Source organism: Vulpes lagopus, chromosome 6 (genome assembly GCF_018345385.1).
Source record: "Vulpes lagopus strain Blue_001 chromosome 6, ASM1834538v1, whole genome shotgun sequence".
Lineage (NCBI taxonomy): Eukaryota > Metazoa > Chordata > Mammalia > Carnivora > Canidae > Vulpes > Vulpes lagopus.
Window position 1 is genome coordinate 87,074,503 of NC_054829.1, and position 16,556 is coordinate 87,091,058.

The 16,556-nt window shown below is 38.3% G+C and overlaps 1 protein-coding gene across 1 annotated transcript in view; it reads left to right on the plus strand.

Annotated features, from left to right (window-relative positions):
- The window catches only part of PKD2 (polycystin 2, transient receptor potential cation channel), a 55,183-nt gene that overhangs the window by 6,160 nt on the left and 32,467 nt on the right, over nucleotides 1-16,556 (plus strand). Inside the window, exons 2-4 of the mRNA XM_041758556.1 lie at nucleotides 2,314-2,427; nucleotides 13,175-13,308; nucleotides 14,833-15,083. Coding sequence (XP_041614490.1) covers nucleotides 2,314-2,427; nucleotides 13,175-13,308; nucleotides 14,833-15,083 — 499 coding nt within the window. The remainder of the gene's footprint in view (nucleotides 1-2,313; nucleotides 2,428-13,174; nucleotides 13,309-14,832; nucleotides 15,084-16,556) is intronic.

The following is a 16,556-nucleotide window of genomic DNA, read 5'->3' on the forward strand; positions in this document are numbered from 1 at the left end:
ACACTGTTTACATGAAATACTCCAACTTTGGGCTCTGGCATTGCCCAAACAACTTCTTTAACATGAGAGAAGTTGGATATTGTCTGGTGTCCCCTTCATATCATATTCTCCCTAACAGCTGGAGACACTTTTCTGTACTGAGTGTGAGTGCCTGAAATGCTGGGCATGTACCGCCTCCACTGAGGACAATTATGGGAAAAGACAACAATTTATTTTGAACAATGCTGCCATTTTGGGTGTGAGCTGTGACTTTAACCATTCTTTTTTTTTTTAATCAGCTCTGCTAAATATGGGAAGTAGTTACTTATAGGTCAGCAATTTTTTCTATTTGTAAAAGTAGCCATTTCTCAGCCATCAGAATGTAAAGAGGTCCCTGTGTCCTCAGACAGACCTTACATATACACCCAGTGGGGAAATTGGATGAAATTTTGAGGAAGTAGATAGACTAATTAGGAAAAAGTCAATGGAATGCATAAAGTATATTATATAAAAATAGTAATAAGGGGACTTTGTTTCTTTTTATTTGAAATGTTTCATTTGAGAGCTCAAATTGCCATAGACCATTGCATGTTTAGCTTCAATAAAATTTGTTGGGAGTTTGGTTTTTCTATTTATAGGTCAAGCAGTACCATTGTAAATATTAAGAACCATGACTACTCCTTGGTTCATGATTGTTTATAAACCATGGGAAAGAGTGAAATCACTGACCAAGTGAGGCAAGACAACAGTCTTTCCTGATGATAAAGAGACCAGTAATCTCTACTTATGTGTATATTTGAGACCTGGTCTTCAAATGAAATATAACCAAAGAAATAGTGTGATTGCATCCAGGGCTACTGAGCCTAATATTTGGCTGCCTCTGTGTTATTCTGAGTGGTAATTTTCCATGTCATCTAAATTTATAATAATTTTTAAATATGATAGAGTTTCAGTGAACAAACATTCTGCTTGCTGCATTTCTTCTGAGTGAGTAATTCCCTGACAACTACCAGATCTTGGCAGAAGCAAACCTGGTCATAAGTCATGCTCTACTTTCCGTGTGCTGAAACCTATGATGCGTAACACAGTGTCTTTGAATTCAGATGCTGATTTTCCTAAAGGAAATTTGGGAGAGAAAAAGAAAAGGAAATGAAATACTCAAATTTAGGAGTAGTATTAACATATTATTATAAGACTTAAAAAATACATAAACACTGGTGATGGAGTCCTCTCTATGGAGTAAAAGCCTAGACCATTTTTTCCCTTTTCTCTGTGTGGCTTGATGGTAGCTTAAGTGGCTGGGTGATTTTCAAGGATCAAAGGGGTTAAAGTCTGTGGAATAAAAGTATGAGGCAGGATGCTGGGGCCAGGTTGGCTGCCATTCATACCCGACCTAATCTACTAATCTAAGTGAAAGGATTGCGAAGTTTGTCTTTTTTGGAACACATGAAGGCTCTTCCAAGTAACCAGCAATGTGATTTTACCACAGTGTTCATTAATGGGGGTTTTGGATGGCCACCATGTCTGTGCTGAGCGAGTCCAGAACTGCAGTAACTGCCTCCAGCAAGCTCACGGAGGGTTATGTCATCCCTGCTCAGCCAGCCCAACACTTTTTCCATCTGCTGAAATATGGAACATGGTTGCTGATTTTTTTCTTTCTCCAAAGAGAGAGAGAAGTTGGATGATGGTTGCTTTTAATTTAAAGATCATATGTTAATTAGCATTTTTTAAATCTGCTAAGCTAAGCACTAAATGTCTTAAAGGAGAAGGATGGGTACAGAGTAGCAAGATTTCATGCCACCATGCTAGAAGTTTTATGGATGTCTCCATAGTAAAATGATGCTCCAGCCAGGCTTTCTTTTAATCAGGGGTGATCCAAAAGGTATCATGTGCCATTAAGTTACATCATGTCCTAACTAGGTTTAGTAATAGGATAATTGCCAGGTTGTGTCCTCTCCCATACAGGAAGAGCAGATGTGTGCACAGTTATTTAATATGTTCTTCTAGGGTGTCCTCATTTCCTATTCTCTTTATAAATTTTTACTAAAACATTTTCTGATGAGATTGGGAGTTTGGACAATGATCAGATTGCCACCTTACGTTAGGCACGTCTGGAGGGACAGTAGAAGCTGATGCATTCTTAAATAAAAGACACTCCTGCTAAAACAATTTCTTAGTTACATTCAGAGCATGCAAAAAAATAAATAAAGGAGAATCCCCCTTAAAGGTTTATTTATCTTACTGTTATTTATTACTATTTATTTTATGTTTTTTCTTTGCCATTCATGAGATTTTTAAAAATAAAATATCATATTTTTCATTATTATTTTAAAGGTCTCTGGGGAACGAGACTCATGGAAGAAAGCAACACCAGCCGAGAGAAGTATCTTAAAAGTGTTTTACGGGAAATGGCCACATACCTCCTTTTTCTCATAGTCTTGTGCATATGTAAGTAGGACATTTCTTCCTACTCAAGGAGAGGTTTTAAAAATATTTGACCTGTCAAAACCATAATTGAAAGGAATTGTATGTGCATCAGAGGGGTTCATTCAGAAGCTTTCCATTTTCAGTTTTCATTTAGAATCTGGTAAGGCTCTCTTCTCCCCTCTGGTAAACATTGATTAAAATTCAGCATTATCTGATTGATCAGTTCATTGTCAGTCATGACCATTTTCACTATGAGATGCATGTGGTAACCTGCCAGATAGCAAGAAACCAAGTAAAAGGACTTTTGTATTAGATTTCCTGATAAATACACTCTCATCACTTTTACATCAATTAACGGAAAGTCTATGTAAGAATTATTTTCAGCAAAATGACTTTCCATGTTTAACAAATTCAGGAAATACAAATAATGTCAGCTAACATATATTTAGTCCCAATCTTTTGGATCTGGATGTGTTTGTATTATAGGTTCCTTTGTTCAATTCATAATGCCTTCCAAATCTTCAGTGATCACTGGCCTTCACTCTACAGGAAATTTACTGCAGACCCGTCTCTTTCTTCTTCCCCTCTTCTTTTAGGATGTCTGAGCATCCTCTGGGAGAGGAGGGGAGTCAAGCCTTAGACAAGACAAGTCTTAGAAGCCATTTGCTTCAAAGTCCAGAAAGTCACAGACAATGGATTTATCTTCTGAGTCAAAGGGTGTTGGATGATGGGAGTTCTGTCATGTTCTCTCCAAAGCTCTTTATGAGAACAGACAAGGAAGGAGCTTTATGACAACTAGGACCTCTTACCATACTCCTGGAAAGGACTTCATTCCTATAGTGTATACTTAGAAATGCTTTAAAATTACCACCAATCTTGAAAAGAATCCCCTTCTTTGTATATGGAGAGAATCAAAATTTAATCAATGATTTAATAAGGCCATTTTTATTACGTTAAAATTGACCACCTTGAATTTAATTGACTAAGTGCAAAGAGCTTCCTTAAAAACATTTTTAGGGCAGCCTAGGTAGCTCAGCGGTTTAGCGCCGCCTTCAGCCCAGCGCAGTGATCCTGGAGACCCAGGATCGAGTCCCATGTCGGGCTCCCTGCCTGGAGCCTGCTTCTCCCTCTGCCTGTGTCTCTGCCTCTCTCTCTCTCTCTCTCTCTCTCTCTGTGTGACTATCATAAATTTAAAAAAAAAATTTTTTTTAAAAACAATTTAAAAAAATGTATTAGATTTATAAAAACAATTAAAAAACACTCATGTAAGTTGAACATAAAGGATTGAGGAATCATTTAAGTATCAATATTTGTAATTTTAAGAAATTGAATGTCAATTTATATACTATCCCCACAAACAGTTTTTTATTAATACTAGTCAGCTCTTAATGAGCTTTAACAGGGAATGATTTCTTTTTGCATTTTCTGAGACTTTGCCAATCCAAGTGGGAACTTGAGAATAAAAGAAGGTTTTTAAGTTAGAATGTATGTATGTGTGAATAACATCCATTTTCTTGATTTTTTTTCTGTTATTTGTTGAGGAAGGAATGTCATTACTTTTTGTAACATTCTAAGATAGAAATCCTGAAAAAAGTAGTAAAGATCTATTCATTATATTAAAAGTTGTATAGCCAGAGATGTGATCTTTTTAATTGTTATGTTCTAAGCTGTTAGAGCTTTGAATACTGAAGTAGAATTTGTTCCCTGCATAGCCGCTTAAATATTAAACTACAGTGGCCTTAAATATTAACAGATTGATTAGAATCATTATTAAGTTTTTTTAAGCATGACACAGATACATACATACATAAATATTTCTTATACAAAATATAAGTACTAGGGAAGTCTAGGTTTTCAGTGCCTCCCCCCCCCCCCCCCAAATTACTTGAGCATCAGAATCACCAAGAGGAATTTTTAAAAATTACAGCTTGCCCAGATCTGCTAAATCAGAGCTTTCCAGATTTGGCCCAGGAAAGCGAGTTTTCAGATGTACTGACAAATTTGAGAACTAGGCCAGATAAATAAACTGAATAGCTAGAATTATCTAGGAAACATGCCTTGAGTCATATAATTAGTATTTTCTCATTTACTTTAGAATTTTTAAAGCTTTTTGTTCTTTTTCACACTAATCACTTTTATTTTCTTGTATCTGGAGCTACATATTTTACGTAGGTAAAGTTTTATTTTCAGAGTATTGTAGAATCTCTGGTTAAGAAGGGATCTTAGCAACCGTATGATCAAATCTCCACTGAATGCTAAAACTCCCCCTGCAGCTTCCTTACCAAATGGTCAGTCCTCCGTGTCTGATTGAACAAGCGTTTCAAGTTAAGGGACTTCTTTGAAATAGTTCATTTCATTTTGCTCTGGCTATGTTAGAAAGTTCTTCCTTACATAAAGCCATGTCTATCCTAACTTCCTCTCTTAGTTCCTGCCTCTAGGCCCATCTATCCCAAGCACCTTTTCCATGTTCGTCTCCAGTTTAGCCCATCAGAAGTTTGGTGACAGACATTTAGCCTCCCTTAAGTCTTCTCTAGGTTAAACCTTTCTGGTTCCTTTAACTGTTGGTCATGTAATTTGAGTACTCACATGACAGAAACTTCCTCCAGCACATGTTCTGTTTATCAGGTCCCTTTGAAAGCAAAGTAGGAGCCTCATGAGCAAAGAGTAGAAAAGTGGGGCCATGGGTGTCCTCAGTCAGATACAAGCCTGTGGTTCATGCATCCTCCCATCACCTGATTTTTCACATAAATCATTCCTCAGTCTCTTCACAAAAAAACATAAATCACTGTGTCCCCCAACTAGCATTTGAACACTTTTTCCTGGAACACAGTGGAGGACTTCCCTTTCAGCTATGTTAAATTTCATCTCATTTATTCTGTCCATTGAAATTATTTTGGTTCTAGATTCATTCATGTATCAGCTATTCCTCTTGACTTCACTGAATCAACAGAATTGATATAACCCATGTCTTTATCCTGATTAATTAGCAAATCAAGAAAGATTGGTCTAAGAACATCATCTATTAGTCAAAGCTCTCTGAGTGGAGTTCACTGGATTATATTATCATCTAGCTCAGAATGTTCAAGAAATAGGATAATAAAGACTTTTTCAAATGCCTATCTGAATAACTCCACCATCTTCTACCATCAGCTGTAGACCAAATTAAAAATGAACTGAGGATAGGCAGACATGATTTGCTCCTACCAAAGCCTTACTGGCTCCCAGTGATTAAGCTCTTTCTCTTTGCTCAAAAACCATCTTTTTAATTACTGGTTTTTAAATCTTTGCCAGCAGTATCAATATCAAATGACCAGTAATATCAAACATTACTGTGTGGGTAAATGAGATAATGTACTTAGGCATATGCCTTGCATATTGGAAGCTCTCAATATGAAGTAGATGGGGTTCTAGAAGGCAGTTGACATACTAGGGAACATATAGATTTTTTTACATCAACGGAGATCTGGGTTCAAATCCCAGCTCCACTACTTACATACTAGGTAAGCTTGAGCAAGTTATTTAATCTTTCTGAACCCTTGTTTTCTCATCTGTAAAATACTTATTTTGAAAGATTTTGTGAAAAAAAAAAAAAAGAAAGATTTTGTGAGGCACCTGGGTGGCTCAGTCAGTCAAACATCTGCCTTTGGCTCAGGTCATGATCTCAGAGTCATGGGATTAAGCCCTCCGCATGGCAGCAGGCTCCCTGCTAAGCAGGGAGTCTACTTCTCCTCCTCCCTCTGTGCCCTCCTCCCCACAGTTTCTCTTTCTTAAATAAATAAATAAATAAATAAATAAATAAATAAATAAATAAATAAATAAATAAAATCTTTAAAAAAGAAAAGAAAGATTTTGTGAGGATTGGGAATAACACACCAAAAGATCCTAGGATACTATCTGTCATAGAAAAAATAATAAGAACGAAATTCTTCCCAGAGATAGTTGACAATGGCTGAATTGTTTCATCAGCGGTTTCTAAGAACTATAGGTTCTAATTGGGGATTCATATGGAGCAGCTGAGTGCTCATCAAGAGCTATTTTTCCATCTTACCAGTGTTAGTTCTAAGCCCCTATGTCTTTAAAAGCAGTCTACTTAACCCAGAGGAGAGAAATAACATGGGAACTAGATAATCCCACTTTCTCTGTAATTTAGAATTTATTCTTACTTGAAATCTAAGGTTGCTATGAATTCATCATCAAAATACTTACTTGAATATGGGTTACTGTTATAAGTAGTAACTATTTCTTTGTGTGACTTAGATGCTAAAATTAAAGGAGATAAATAGTAGTATTAAGGATCTTTGGAAAAGACCAAATAAGTCCAGTGAATCTATGATAAAAATACATTTGCTTCTTCTTTTTCTTCTGCTCTCTCTTAAAATTTCTCAAATTTCCTGTTTAAACATAATAATGGAAATCATAAAAGTTAGTTGAGTTAGCACCATAGAAACGTATTTCTATGTTAAAGAAAGACAAAATTAAAAGGCAGAAAACAATTCTAAAGAATATTTCTAAGAAATATTACAAAGGATTAATAGTTTAATACATGTGTAACCCACAAAGCACTGAGAAAAAGACCAAGGCCTCAGTAAATAGTTAACAGAGTAGAAAATATAACATATTTCACAAATAGAAAATGTAATCAATTAATGTGAGAAAGTCTTTAACTAGTATACAAAGAAGTAATGAAACTGGAGAAATGAACAACAGCATGATATACCCTAGGACAGGAAGAGCTCTTACAAGAGGAAATCTATGTGTCTCCATTTCTTTATCTCTGGAAGCAGGAGGCTTTGCTTTGTATTCTAAAAAAAAGAAGTAAATAGTATCAAATCAACAGGTTGAATACCTTAAACTTACACAGCATTACGTATCAGTTATTCCTCAGTAAAAAGGAAATGAAGATTTTATTTTACTTCTAAAAATCTTGCAGAGATGATTGTCTAACCTAAAGATTGTTTTCCTAATTACAAGAGAATTCACACAGTTTAATTGTTGATAAGTAGGTAAGGGAAGTCAAAGTCTGTGGGTTAATCATCAAATTGGTGGGAAGCTAATTCAGTTTCCATTGACAAACATTCCAACAGCTTCCCACAGCAAACACTGTCGGTCTTAAGACCACAGGTTGCAAGTCCATGGAAAGTAACTGTTACAGACTGCCTATGGTCAGAAAGCTCCCTGTCTTTTTCAATTAACTGAACAAAACTACAATGATAAGAAATGTGTGTTCTTGCATAAATATTAATTTAACCGTGGTCTGTACTCCATGTGCAGAGCTTTCTCTTCTTTATGTCTTTATGATAACATATGTAAATACTATATATCTTTCTCTCCTGTTTTAAAAAAGATAAGGGCAGCCCGGGTGGCTCAGTGGTTTAGCACTGCCTTCAGCCCAGGGCATGACCCTGAGACCCAGGATCGAGTCCCATGTCAGGCTCCCTGCATGGAGCCTGCTTCTCCCTCTGCCTGTGTCTCTGTCAATGTGTCTCTCATGAATAAATAAATAAAATCTTATTTAAAAAAATAAAAATAAAAGATAAGGTAATAGCTAGCTCAGTATGGGCATTCACAATAGCATTTATGTCACCAGACTTTAGCCCTTAGGTTTCCATCAAAATGTCACTTACAATTTCCTTCAAATTTTAACCAAAACCAGATTAAAATATTTGGAAGTTTTAATCAGTTTAATTCATCTCCTGTGTATTGTCTCACTTCTACCTCTTGAAAAGCCTCAGCAGAGTTGCTTAGGGACCTCTTAATTGCCAAATTTTATGGGCTCCTTTCAGGCTTTTTCTGGCATTTGGTCCTATGGCAATGGCATTTGGCTTTCTAGAAGCTTCTCTTTGGCTTCCAGGAATCTTCTCTTCCTGTGTTTCTCCTTGCTTTATTCACTTCCTTAGTTTTTTTTCTTAATGAAACATTTAGCCAGTATATTCTCTGTGATTGTATCTTTGGCTTTCTCTTCAGGTGATCTTTTCCAGAGCTTCAACTGGTACTTTGACTCCAGATTCCCCCTAGACCTGGCTCATGAACTACAAACCTTGTGCCAAATTCTACCAGGCCTCTCCACTGATATATCTCCCAGACATTTCATCTCTAACATTCCTAACCCTGGACTCATCATTCTCCCCATCCAAACTTGCTACACTCATGTTCTCTCTCTGGCTAATGTTAACATCACCCACACGATGCCTCTCTCCAAAGCTGGGCATCATTCTAGATGCTTTCCCTCATTCTCATGGGATCATTCCACTTAGTTCTTGCTCTTTAGTGCCTCTCAAATCTGCCTTCCTTCATACATCACTATTATCCCTGTTTTAACCTTTATCATCTCTATCCTGGATTATTCATGTATTCATTCATTCAACTGTTCAGTAATTTAATTAAAAGCAGATTGAGGCCCTGCCCTTAAATGTGGAAGTGATATGAAAGAAGACATTTGAGGAAGAGATTCCCCTACAGAGAAGGCCTCTCTGAGGCCTAAATCAAGAGTGAGAGCCAGTCAGATGAAGAAAGAACTGCACGAGTGAAGTTTCTGAGGCAGGAAAGAGCTCAGAACATTCCAGAAGCTGAGTGAAGACAGTTGTTAGAGTACCATCAGATGAGGATGGAAAGAAATGCGGTTAGAAGTTAGACCCTAGGGATCCCTGGGTGGCGCAGTGGTTTGGCGCTTGCCTTTGGCCCAGGGCGCGATCCTGGAGACCCCGGATCGAATCCCACATCAGGCTCCCGGTGCATGGAGCCTGCTTCTCCCTCTGCCTATGTCTCTGCCTCTCTCTCTCTCTCTCTCTCTCTGTGACTATCATAAAAAAAAAAAAAAAAAAAAAAAAAGTTAGACCCTATAGGTTTGTTAGGCTTTGGTTAGCGGTTTATAGAGGGAAGCTAGGGTTTTAAGGAAGGGAGTGACAGGATTTGTTTAAATTTTGAGAAGCTGACTCAATGCCATTAGACTGAAGATTGGTTGGGATCTAATACCTGGACTTTTTTTTTTTTTTTTAAGATTTTGTTTATTTGACAGAGCACAAGCAGGGGGAGAGGCAGGCAGAGGGAAAGGAAGGAGCAGCTCCCCGCTGAGCAGGGAGCCCCACGTGGGGCTTGATCCCAGGACCCTGAGATCATGAGCTGAGCTGAAGGCAGATGCTTACCTGACTGAGCCACCCAGATGCCCGAATACCTGGACTTTTAGTAGCACTCCCAGGCACTACTTCCAGACTGCTGTCTCTGAAACCAGATTAACCTGGGTCACTCTTCCATTTAACATGCTATAATCACCTCACTTTCAAGATAAAGTTTAAAATCCTGAGATAATCAAGTGCACTTCATTATACCATCTTTGCTTACTTCTTCAGATCTGCCACTCCCTGTGAACACCTGTTACTTCAACCATATCAAACCACTGTGAGTCTCAGAAAGCCCTTGGCGTAGGCTTTCTCCTCTTGGTCTATTCAGTTCCTCCTCAGCCCTCAAGATCAGTGCAAGAGGCAGATCCATCGAGAAGCCTTTATCCACTACCCCTCTCCCTGAGCTGTGCTGATGTCCCAGGCCTACCTCTATCACTGCACTCCTCACCCTAGATTGTCAGACTAATTCGTTCAAGTCTCTTCAAATATCTGTTCTTATTTCATCTCTACCATGTTGCTATGAGGATGTGGTACAGCACAGAGCTAGCAAAGAATTTTGGTTTTCTGGTCAGGATGATGGCTTTGCTTTGTGGCAGATGGCCTTGGAATACTGGATTCTACTGTCTTTACATCTGATGTATTTATATTTGTGTGGCAGTTTTGATTTCCTCTTTGGTCCAAGAGTTATTAAGAGAAAACAGGTTTGTTTGTTTTTTTTTTTTTTTTTCATTTTTAGATGGTGTGGCTTTATCTCTGTTTGCTTAATCCTTTTAAAATTAATTTTCTGCATTTGTGATTTTTAAAATATTGCTCTTTTAGTTTTCATGGGGGATTTTTTGTTATTTTCCATGTTTCTGTTTGTCTTGTTACATTGGAAAATTCTTTGCTTTTTATTATAAGGATTTGGAGTTTTTATGGTACAATCTTCTTTATTTGTTTTTAGTCTTTGAGCCTTCATTTTCTTCAACAATATTAAGGGTAAAATAGTGTCCATTGCCTATTTTGAAATCAAGCATGTGTTTAAGACAGCTTTATTTATATTACATGCTGATTAGTTGGTGATGTGTGATATTTTTTATTCTGGCTTATTTTATGTAAAAGGGAACTTGGAAATGAAGACAGTGATTATATGGTAGAAGAAATGTATACACATAGGACATATATCTGTCCTTTATGTTACATTTTTTAACATTCTTTTCCTTTCTGTTCCTCATTTAAGGTTATCTTTTTATACTGTAGTTTTTTTCTTCATGAGTCAGATCATTTAAAGAGTGAATGAATGCCACCTTCCAAGTGTGCTTTCTCCATCAAGAACTGAAGAGAAAATGATGCAACAGTCTTGTATTTCTATTGCATTTGACATTGTGCAAAATGTCTTCACATACATTTCTCCCATTGAACTATGCAAAAGCCCTAGATGTTATTATACCCACTTTCTTGTCAATGAAACTCGAGCTCAGAGAAATTATTTGTCTGAGATCCCAAGACACTGAGACCCACTATCATGAACACAGAGGCAGACATTCAAGATGAAGCAAAGCGGAAACCCAAACCCAAATCATTCTGCTTCCAAATCCCAGGGGTCTTTTAGCTACCCCCTACATGGACTCATGGTTTAGGTGATTGCTGGAGTGTACGGAGCTGTCACTCAAAGCTATCCCATGGAGTAGCCTAGGACCTGGCACAAGGAAGGGCTGAGTTACTATTTGCTGATTGAATGTGCTGGAGTAATCATCCCTTTAAAGCTAGGTGACATTATTTCTCTAGATGTCCAACAGATGGTGCTCAATAGCCAAGGGAATGCATCACTTTCCTTTTACTGAAGTCATGAAATTTCATACAGGTCCTGATCATTTCAAAAGCACTTGATATTAAAAATATAGGAAAACAAAAGAGTTATAATTCTTAATCTGTGGCTAAAATATTTATGCACATATATAACTAGCATATTTATAAATCAGAACATTAGATCACTTGTCATAATTCTTTTTAAAACAAACCCACAGGTAAAAAATTTTGAGAATCCTTTATATTAATTAATCCAAAGCAAATTCTAATTTCAAGTTAATTGTTAATTTCAACTTAATAATCGCTTATTCAGTTTTGGGGATCCTTCACTACTCCTTTTGAGCATCATACCAGTTTTGTTCCCTCAACTGTCTCTGGATCCACTGAAAGCTTTCGTGAAGTTCATTGTACCTTGTCCACCCCTCAATGGGTGCTAGGTGAGCATTGCTATTCTCAGGGAAACTTAGTAGTTTCTCTTCTTGAGGACAGAGGTCATACCTTGCTTATCTTCATAAGCACTTTGTCTCATAAATGTGAATGGATTACAAGTCTAAACCCTTATCTCTGGCCCAGTATAGTTTTGAGAAGTGGCAGGTCCTATAACACTTGAGAGGAATGTTCTAGTTTGCAGGTCATGCGAGGACAGGTGAGGGAAATAAGGAGACCAGAAAATGTTCCTTCCCTTCCAGATAAAGCACATAAGCCTTGTGACTGTATATTTATTAATCCATTGACTGCTTGAGGTGGACTCTAAAACACACTTGTGTTTGAATCACTATTATCTACTTCTCTTTTTAAATCATCTTGATTTTCTATGCTGCTCAATGGGGAAGGAAACTATGTGAAGACGAGGTTCTACTAAATAGCACTTAATCCCCAAATCATTTAATACAAGATTTTAAAATGCGTTTTATGAAGCCTGAAGATTATTACAGTCAGCTAAGTGTTTATCACCTGCTAAATGTTGAGAACTATGGTTAAAAGAAGTGTAAAACTTCTGTGGTCAAAAAAAGTATAAAGAGAAGCGTTTCCCCTTGAAGCTTTTCATCAGTTAGTTATAGGAATTATAGCATATTGCACATGTGGTCATTAGAGTCCAGTGTAAGACAACCCTCATTAAAATGCTGAAAATTTTAATAGATGTGTTATAGCAAGCTGATGAAGGAGGAAGAACTATCATTATTGGACATTTAAGTTTAGCCACTGTACTGGGTAATTTTTAGTTACTATTTTTATGTAAGCACCAGAAACTCTCATGGGATAGCTAATTATCCCTGTCCTACTGAAAAGGAAACTGAAGCTCAGAAGGTTAAGCAGCTCAGGGGCCTGGGTGCTCAGTCAGTTAAGCATCCAACTTCTGATTTCAGATCAGGTCTTGATCCTCAGGGTCACGAGTTCAAGACCCTATTTGAAAAGAAAAGAAAAAAGAAAGGAAAAGAAAAGAAGGTTTAAACAGCTTGCACAGGTCACATAGTAAGGAGTAGGCATGGCCAAGATGCAACATCTGATCTCCTTGTGACCTACTAAGCCTGTAAATTATCTTCCCTAACTGCTGCTAGGACCATTTAGAATGGCTGATGTAATCGGCAGATCTTCATGGCAGGGGTGTGGCTTGATATCAAGTAAAGGTGCTTGATCTTAACTTGATGCTCTGTAGTAAGCCAGCTTTGTTTCACATAAACGAATATTATTTCTTTTATAGGCCCGAGGGCTAGGGAAAGATCCTAGAAGAATGATAAAGGCAAAGAAGGCAAGGGACACAGCAGAATGTTTGTGACTACCTGCCCACCCACTGAGAGTGTGGGAGTGAGTGTGTGTGCAAGTGCCACTTCAGGGTTCATGTGGCTTCTTCTGTGTTCCAGTGACCTATGGGATGATGAGCTCCAGTGTGTACTACTATACCCGGATAATGTCACAACTCTTCCTAGACACCCCAGTGTCCAAAACAGAGAAAACAAACTTTAAAACTCTTTCTTCAATGGAAGACTTCTGGAAGGTATTTGCAAATGACTTTCAAAGTACCTCTATATCACTGAAAATTGTTCATTTGGTTTCATAAATTCATGACAGCAGTATCTATAGGACCAACTATGTGCTTCACACTGTGTGAGATGTAGGTTATGATGGGCTGTTAGAAATTATGGTTCTATGGAGAACCTTATGTGTCCCTTGCACAATGCTGAGTGCAACCTCACCTTTTTTAATCCCATAGTAACCATACAAGGTAAGTGCTAATATTATGCCTTGGTGGTAGATGAGGAGATAGATTCAGCATGCTTACAGATGGTTAGGGAGTAAGAAAAATTGACTTGTTTCTAACCTGACTGGCCTTTTCTCAGCCTAGCCTATAATTCAGTCATTCATGATTCAGATAATATCTGTTGAGTATCTCCTAGGATATACAGCCCATAAGGGCAAAATTTGGTTGTTTGGTCTTGCTTTGTTTTTTGTCTTTTGTCTCTTTGTTGATGATGGCATGTACCCTAGAACAGCACCTGATCAAGGCAGGCACATTCTTTCAGAGATCTCTAATGTGAAATTCAACCCAACCCCTTCCCAAATCATCACACAATCCAACACAGTAACCGAGGATAAACTATGAGTGATACCAAAGGAGAAATGTTAAACTGATCTAGGAGGTATGGTGCTCAGAACCTAAGAAAAATAGAAGAGCAATTAGAGAGGAAAGAATTGTTTCTTCCTGCAGAGATGCTTTCTAAAACTCTTCCTAAGCCCTGGGCTCAGAGCTGGTGGTTGTAAAGATAGAAGAAACTGGACCATATGAACCCATTATTACTGATGCCTCAAAATACTTGGCATCCAAAATCACATTAGTAAAATGTGAATCTCTCCCCTCTGTTCAAGCAAATCAATCCATCTCTACTGATTGTCTGTTAAGGATGAGACACTGAGAAACAGCTACTTCTTCCCTATAGGCAAACTAATGAGAGACATCTCACATGGACACAATTCCATGGTAATGAATGCCTGGCTCTAAAAGCAGGGGCCGGGGCAGTTAAGAGAGTTCACCATATGACTAAATAATCCAGACACTTAAAAGAGCCACCAGATGGCAGACTGGTATTCAAAACCGTAGCTTTTCCTCTCCAAACAAGTTTGGAACCATGATTATGTTATGTGACATGTTGTTTTACTAAGGGAAAGTAAAATTGAACATGGTTGTGCATTTATGTAAACCACACCCCCTTACCTTTAGTCCTAGAGCAAAAATCAGAGTTGCCATTTTTTAAACACCCACTGGGTACCAGGGCAGCAGCCATGCAGAGAATGGATAAAATAATGCAGGGACCTTGGCTCAAAGTTGGAGCCTCATAGCCAGCAAGCAATGGAGCAAGATCCAACCGCAGTCTTTCTGACAGCAAAACCTACCCTTGTCACTCTACCATGTTTGCAGAGTTGCCAAACTGTTGGTCTTGCAAACATTCCAGGAAAGAGCAAAGAAACCACTAGGCTTGGAGCTTTTCAGAAAACTTTTCCAAAATGTTTCCCTTTTTTTCAGTTCACAGAAGGTGCCTTATTGGATGGGCTATACTGGAAGACACAGCCCGGCAACAGGACCGAAGCTGACAACCGAAGTTTTATCTACTATGAGAACCTCCTGTTAGGTGTACCACGTATCCGGCAACTCAAAGTCAGAAATGGATCCTGTTCTATCCCCCAGGATTTAAGAGATGAGATTAAAGAGTGCTATGATGTCTACTCTGTCAGTAGTGAAGACAGGGCTCCTTTTGGTCTAAGAAACGGAACTGCGTAAGTGTGCCCTGTGGCCATGTGCCCTGGCTTCTCATTCATTCATTCATTCATTCATCCTCTAACCTCTTAACCAAGGAGAAGATGCTTTAAGTGAGTCTTCAGTGCTTATAGTTAAGACCATGGCCAAAGTGACCTTTGGTTTCTCAGATTTTCTCTACTCTTTATTGCCTTCAGCTTCTGCATACATATTTTTCAAAAGACTAAACTGTTGACTATATGGCCAACAAGAAAATAGCTACAGGGCCTCTGGAGATTTCTTTGAAGATTCCTGGATCCTGTTTACCTAGATCCAGTGACATCGTTCACTAGGTTGTTATCGGGAACTATTCCGGGACAGAAATTTTCATTTTACTAGCGTTTACGAATACATTTTTGTTCAGAGTACAGGTATTTAAAGTGTATACTAAGCTTATGAGCCAGTTTTATGTCTGGTTAAAACCTGGCCTGGCCTCTCAAATGTGTGTTTATGATTTTGAGTATGTATTGTCCATTGTGCAGATTTGCGGGGATTTTGGTGTCCTTTTGTAACCATACTTAAAACATCTTGTGTATTGAGGGAAGCTAGTCATTACTTTTAGAAATACTGTAGCTATTATAAAGAAGTGGGCAGCCCAGGTGGCTCAGCGGTTTAGCGCCACCTTCAGCCCAGGGTGTGATCCTGGGGACCCGGGATCGAGTCCCACGTCAGGCTTCCTGCATGGGGCCTGCTTTTCCCTCTGCCTATATCTCTGCCTCTCTCTCTCTCTCTGTGTCTCTCTTGAATAAATAAATAAAATCTTTAAAAAAAAAAAAAAAGAGAAATAAGAAGACAGCTCTCAAGCTGTCCCAAGGTGGGCCTCTTAGGGTCACTGCCCCTGGATGAGTCACTATGGTTAGACTTGTCTTCTAAACTTAACTAAGCTAATTCTGTCCATTCATCTGGATCCCTTTCTTGAACTGAGGCACCCAGAATCCAGATTTGTTAATATACAGTTGGGGCAACAGCCTTCCCATCAGATTTTTTATCTACCATCCAGTGCTTACCTTAACTAGGAGCAGGGCCTGTAAGGAACACACTAAGTAAAGGTCAGAAGATTTATCATAAAGGATTGAATCATCCTAAAAGACAGTTTATCCAGGTTTGGTAATGATTTTGCTCTACTCCTTTTTCTGGTTCCTGCAAAGTATAAACATGCTCCTAAGCTATGGTACCTGGTCCAGTATTTTACTCTATCATATCATTAATGAGAGAAGTGGGTAAGCCACTACCAGATGCTACATTAAGAAGTGATTTCAGGGGCAGCCCCTGTGGCACAGCGGTTTAGCGCCTCCTGCAGCCTGGGGTGTGATCTGGAGACCTGGGATTGAGTCCCACATCGGGCTCCCTGCATGGAGCCTGCTTCTCCCTCTGCCTGTGTCTCTGCCCCTCTCTTTCTGTCTCTATAAATAAATAAAATCTTTAAAAAAAAAAAAAAAAGAAATGATTTCATT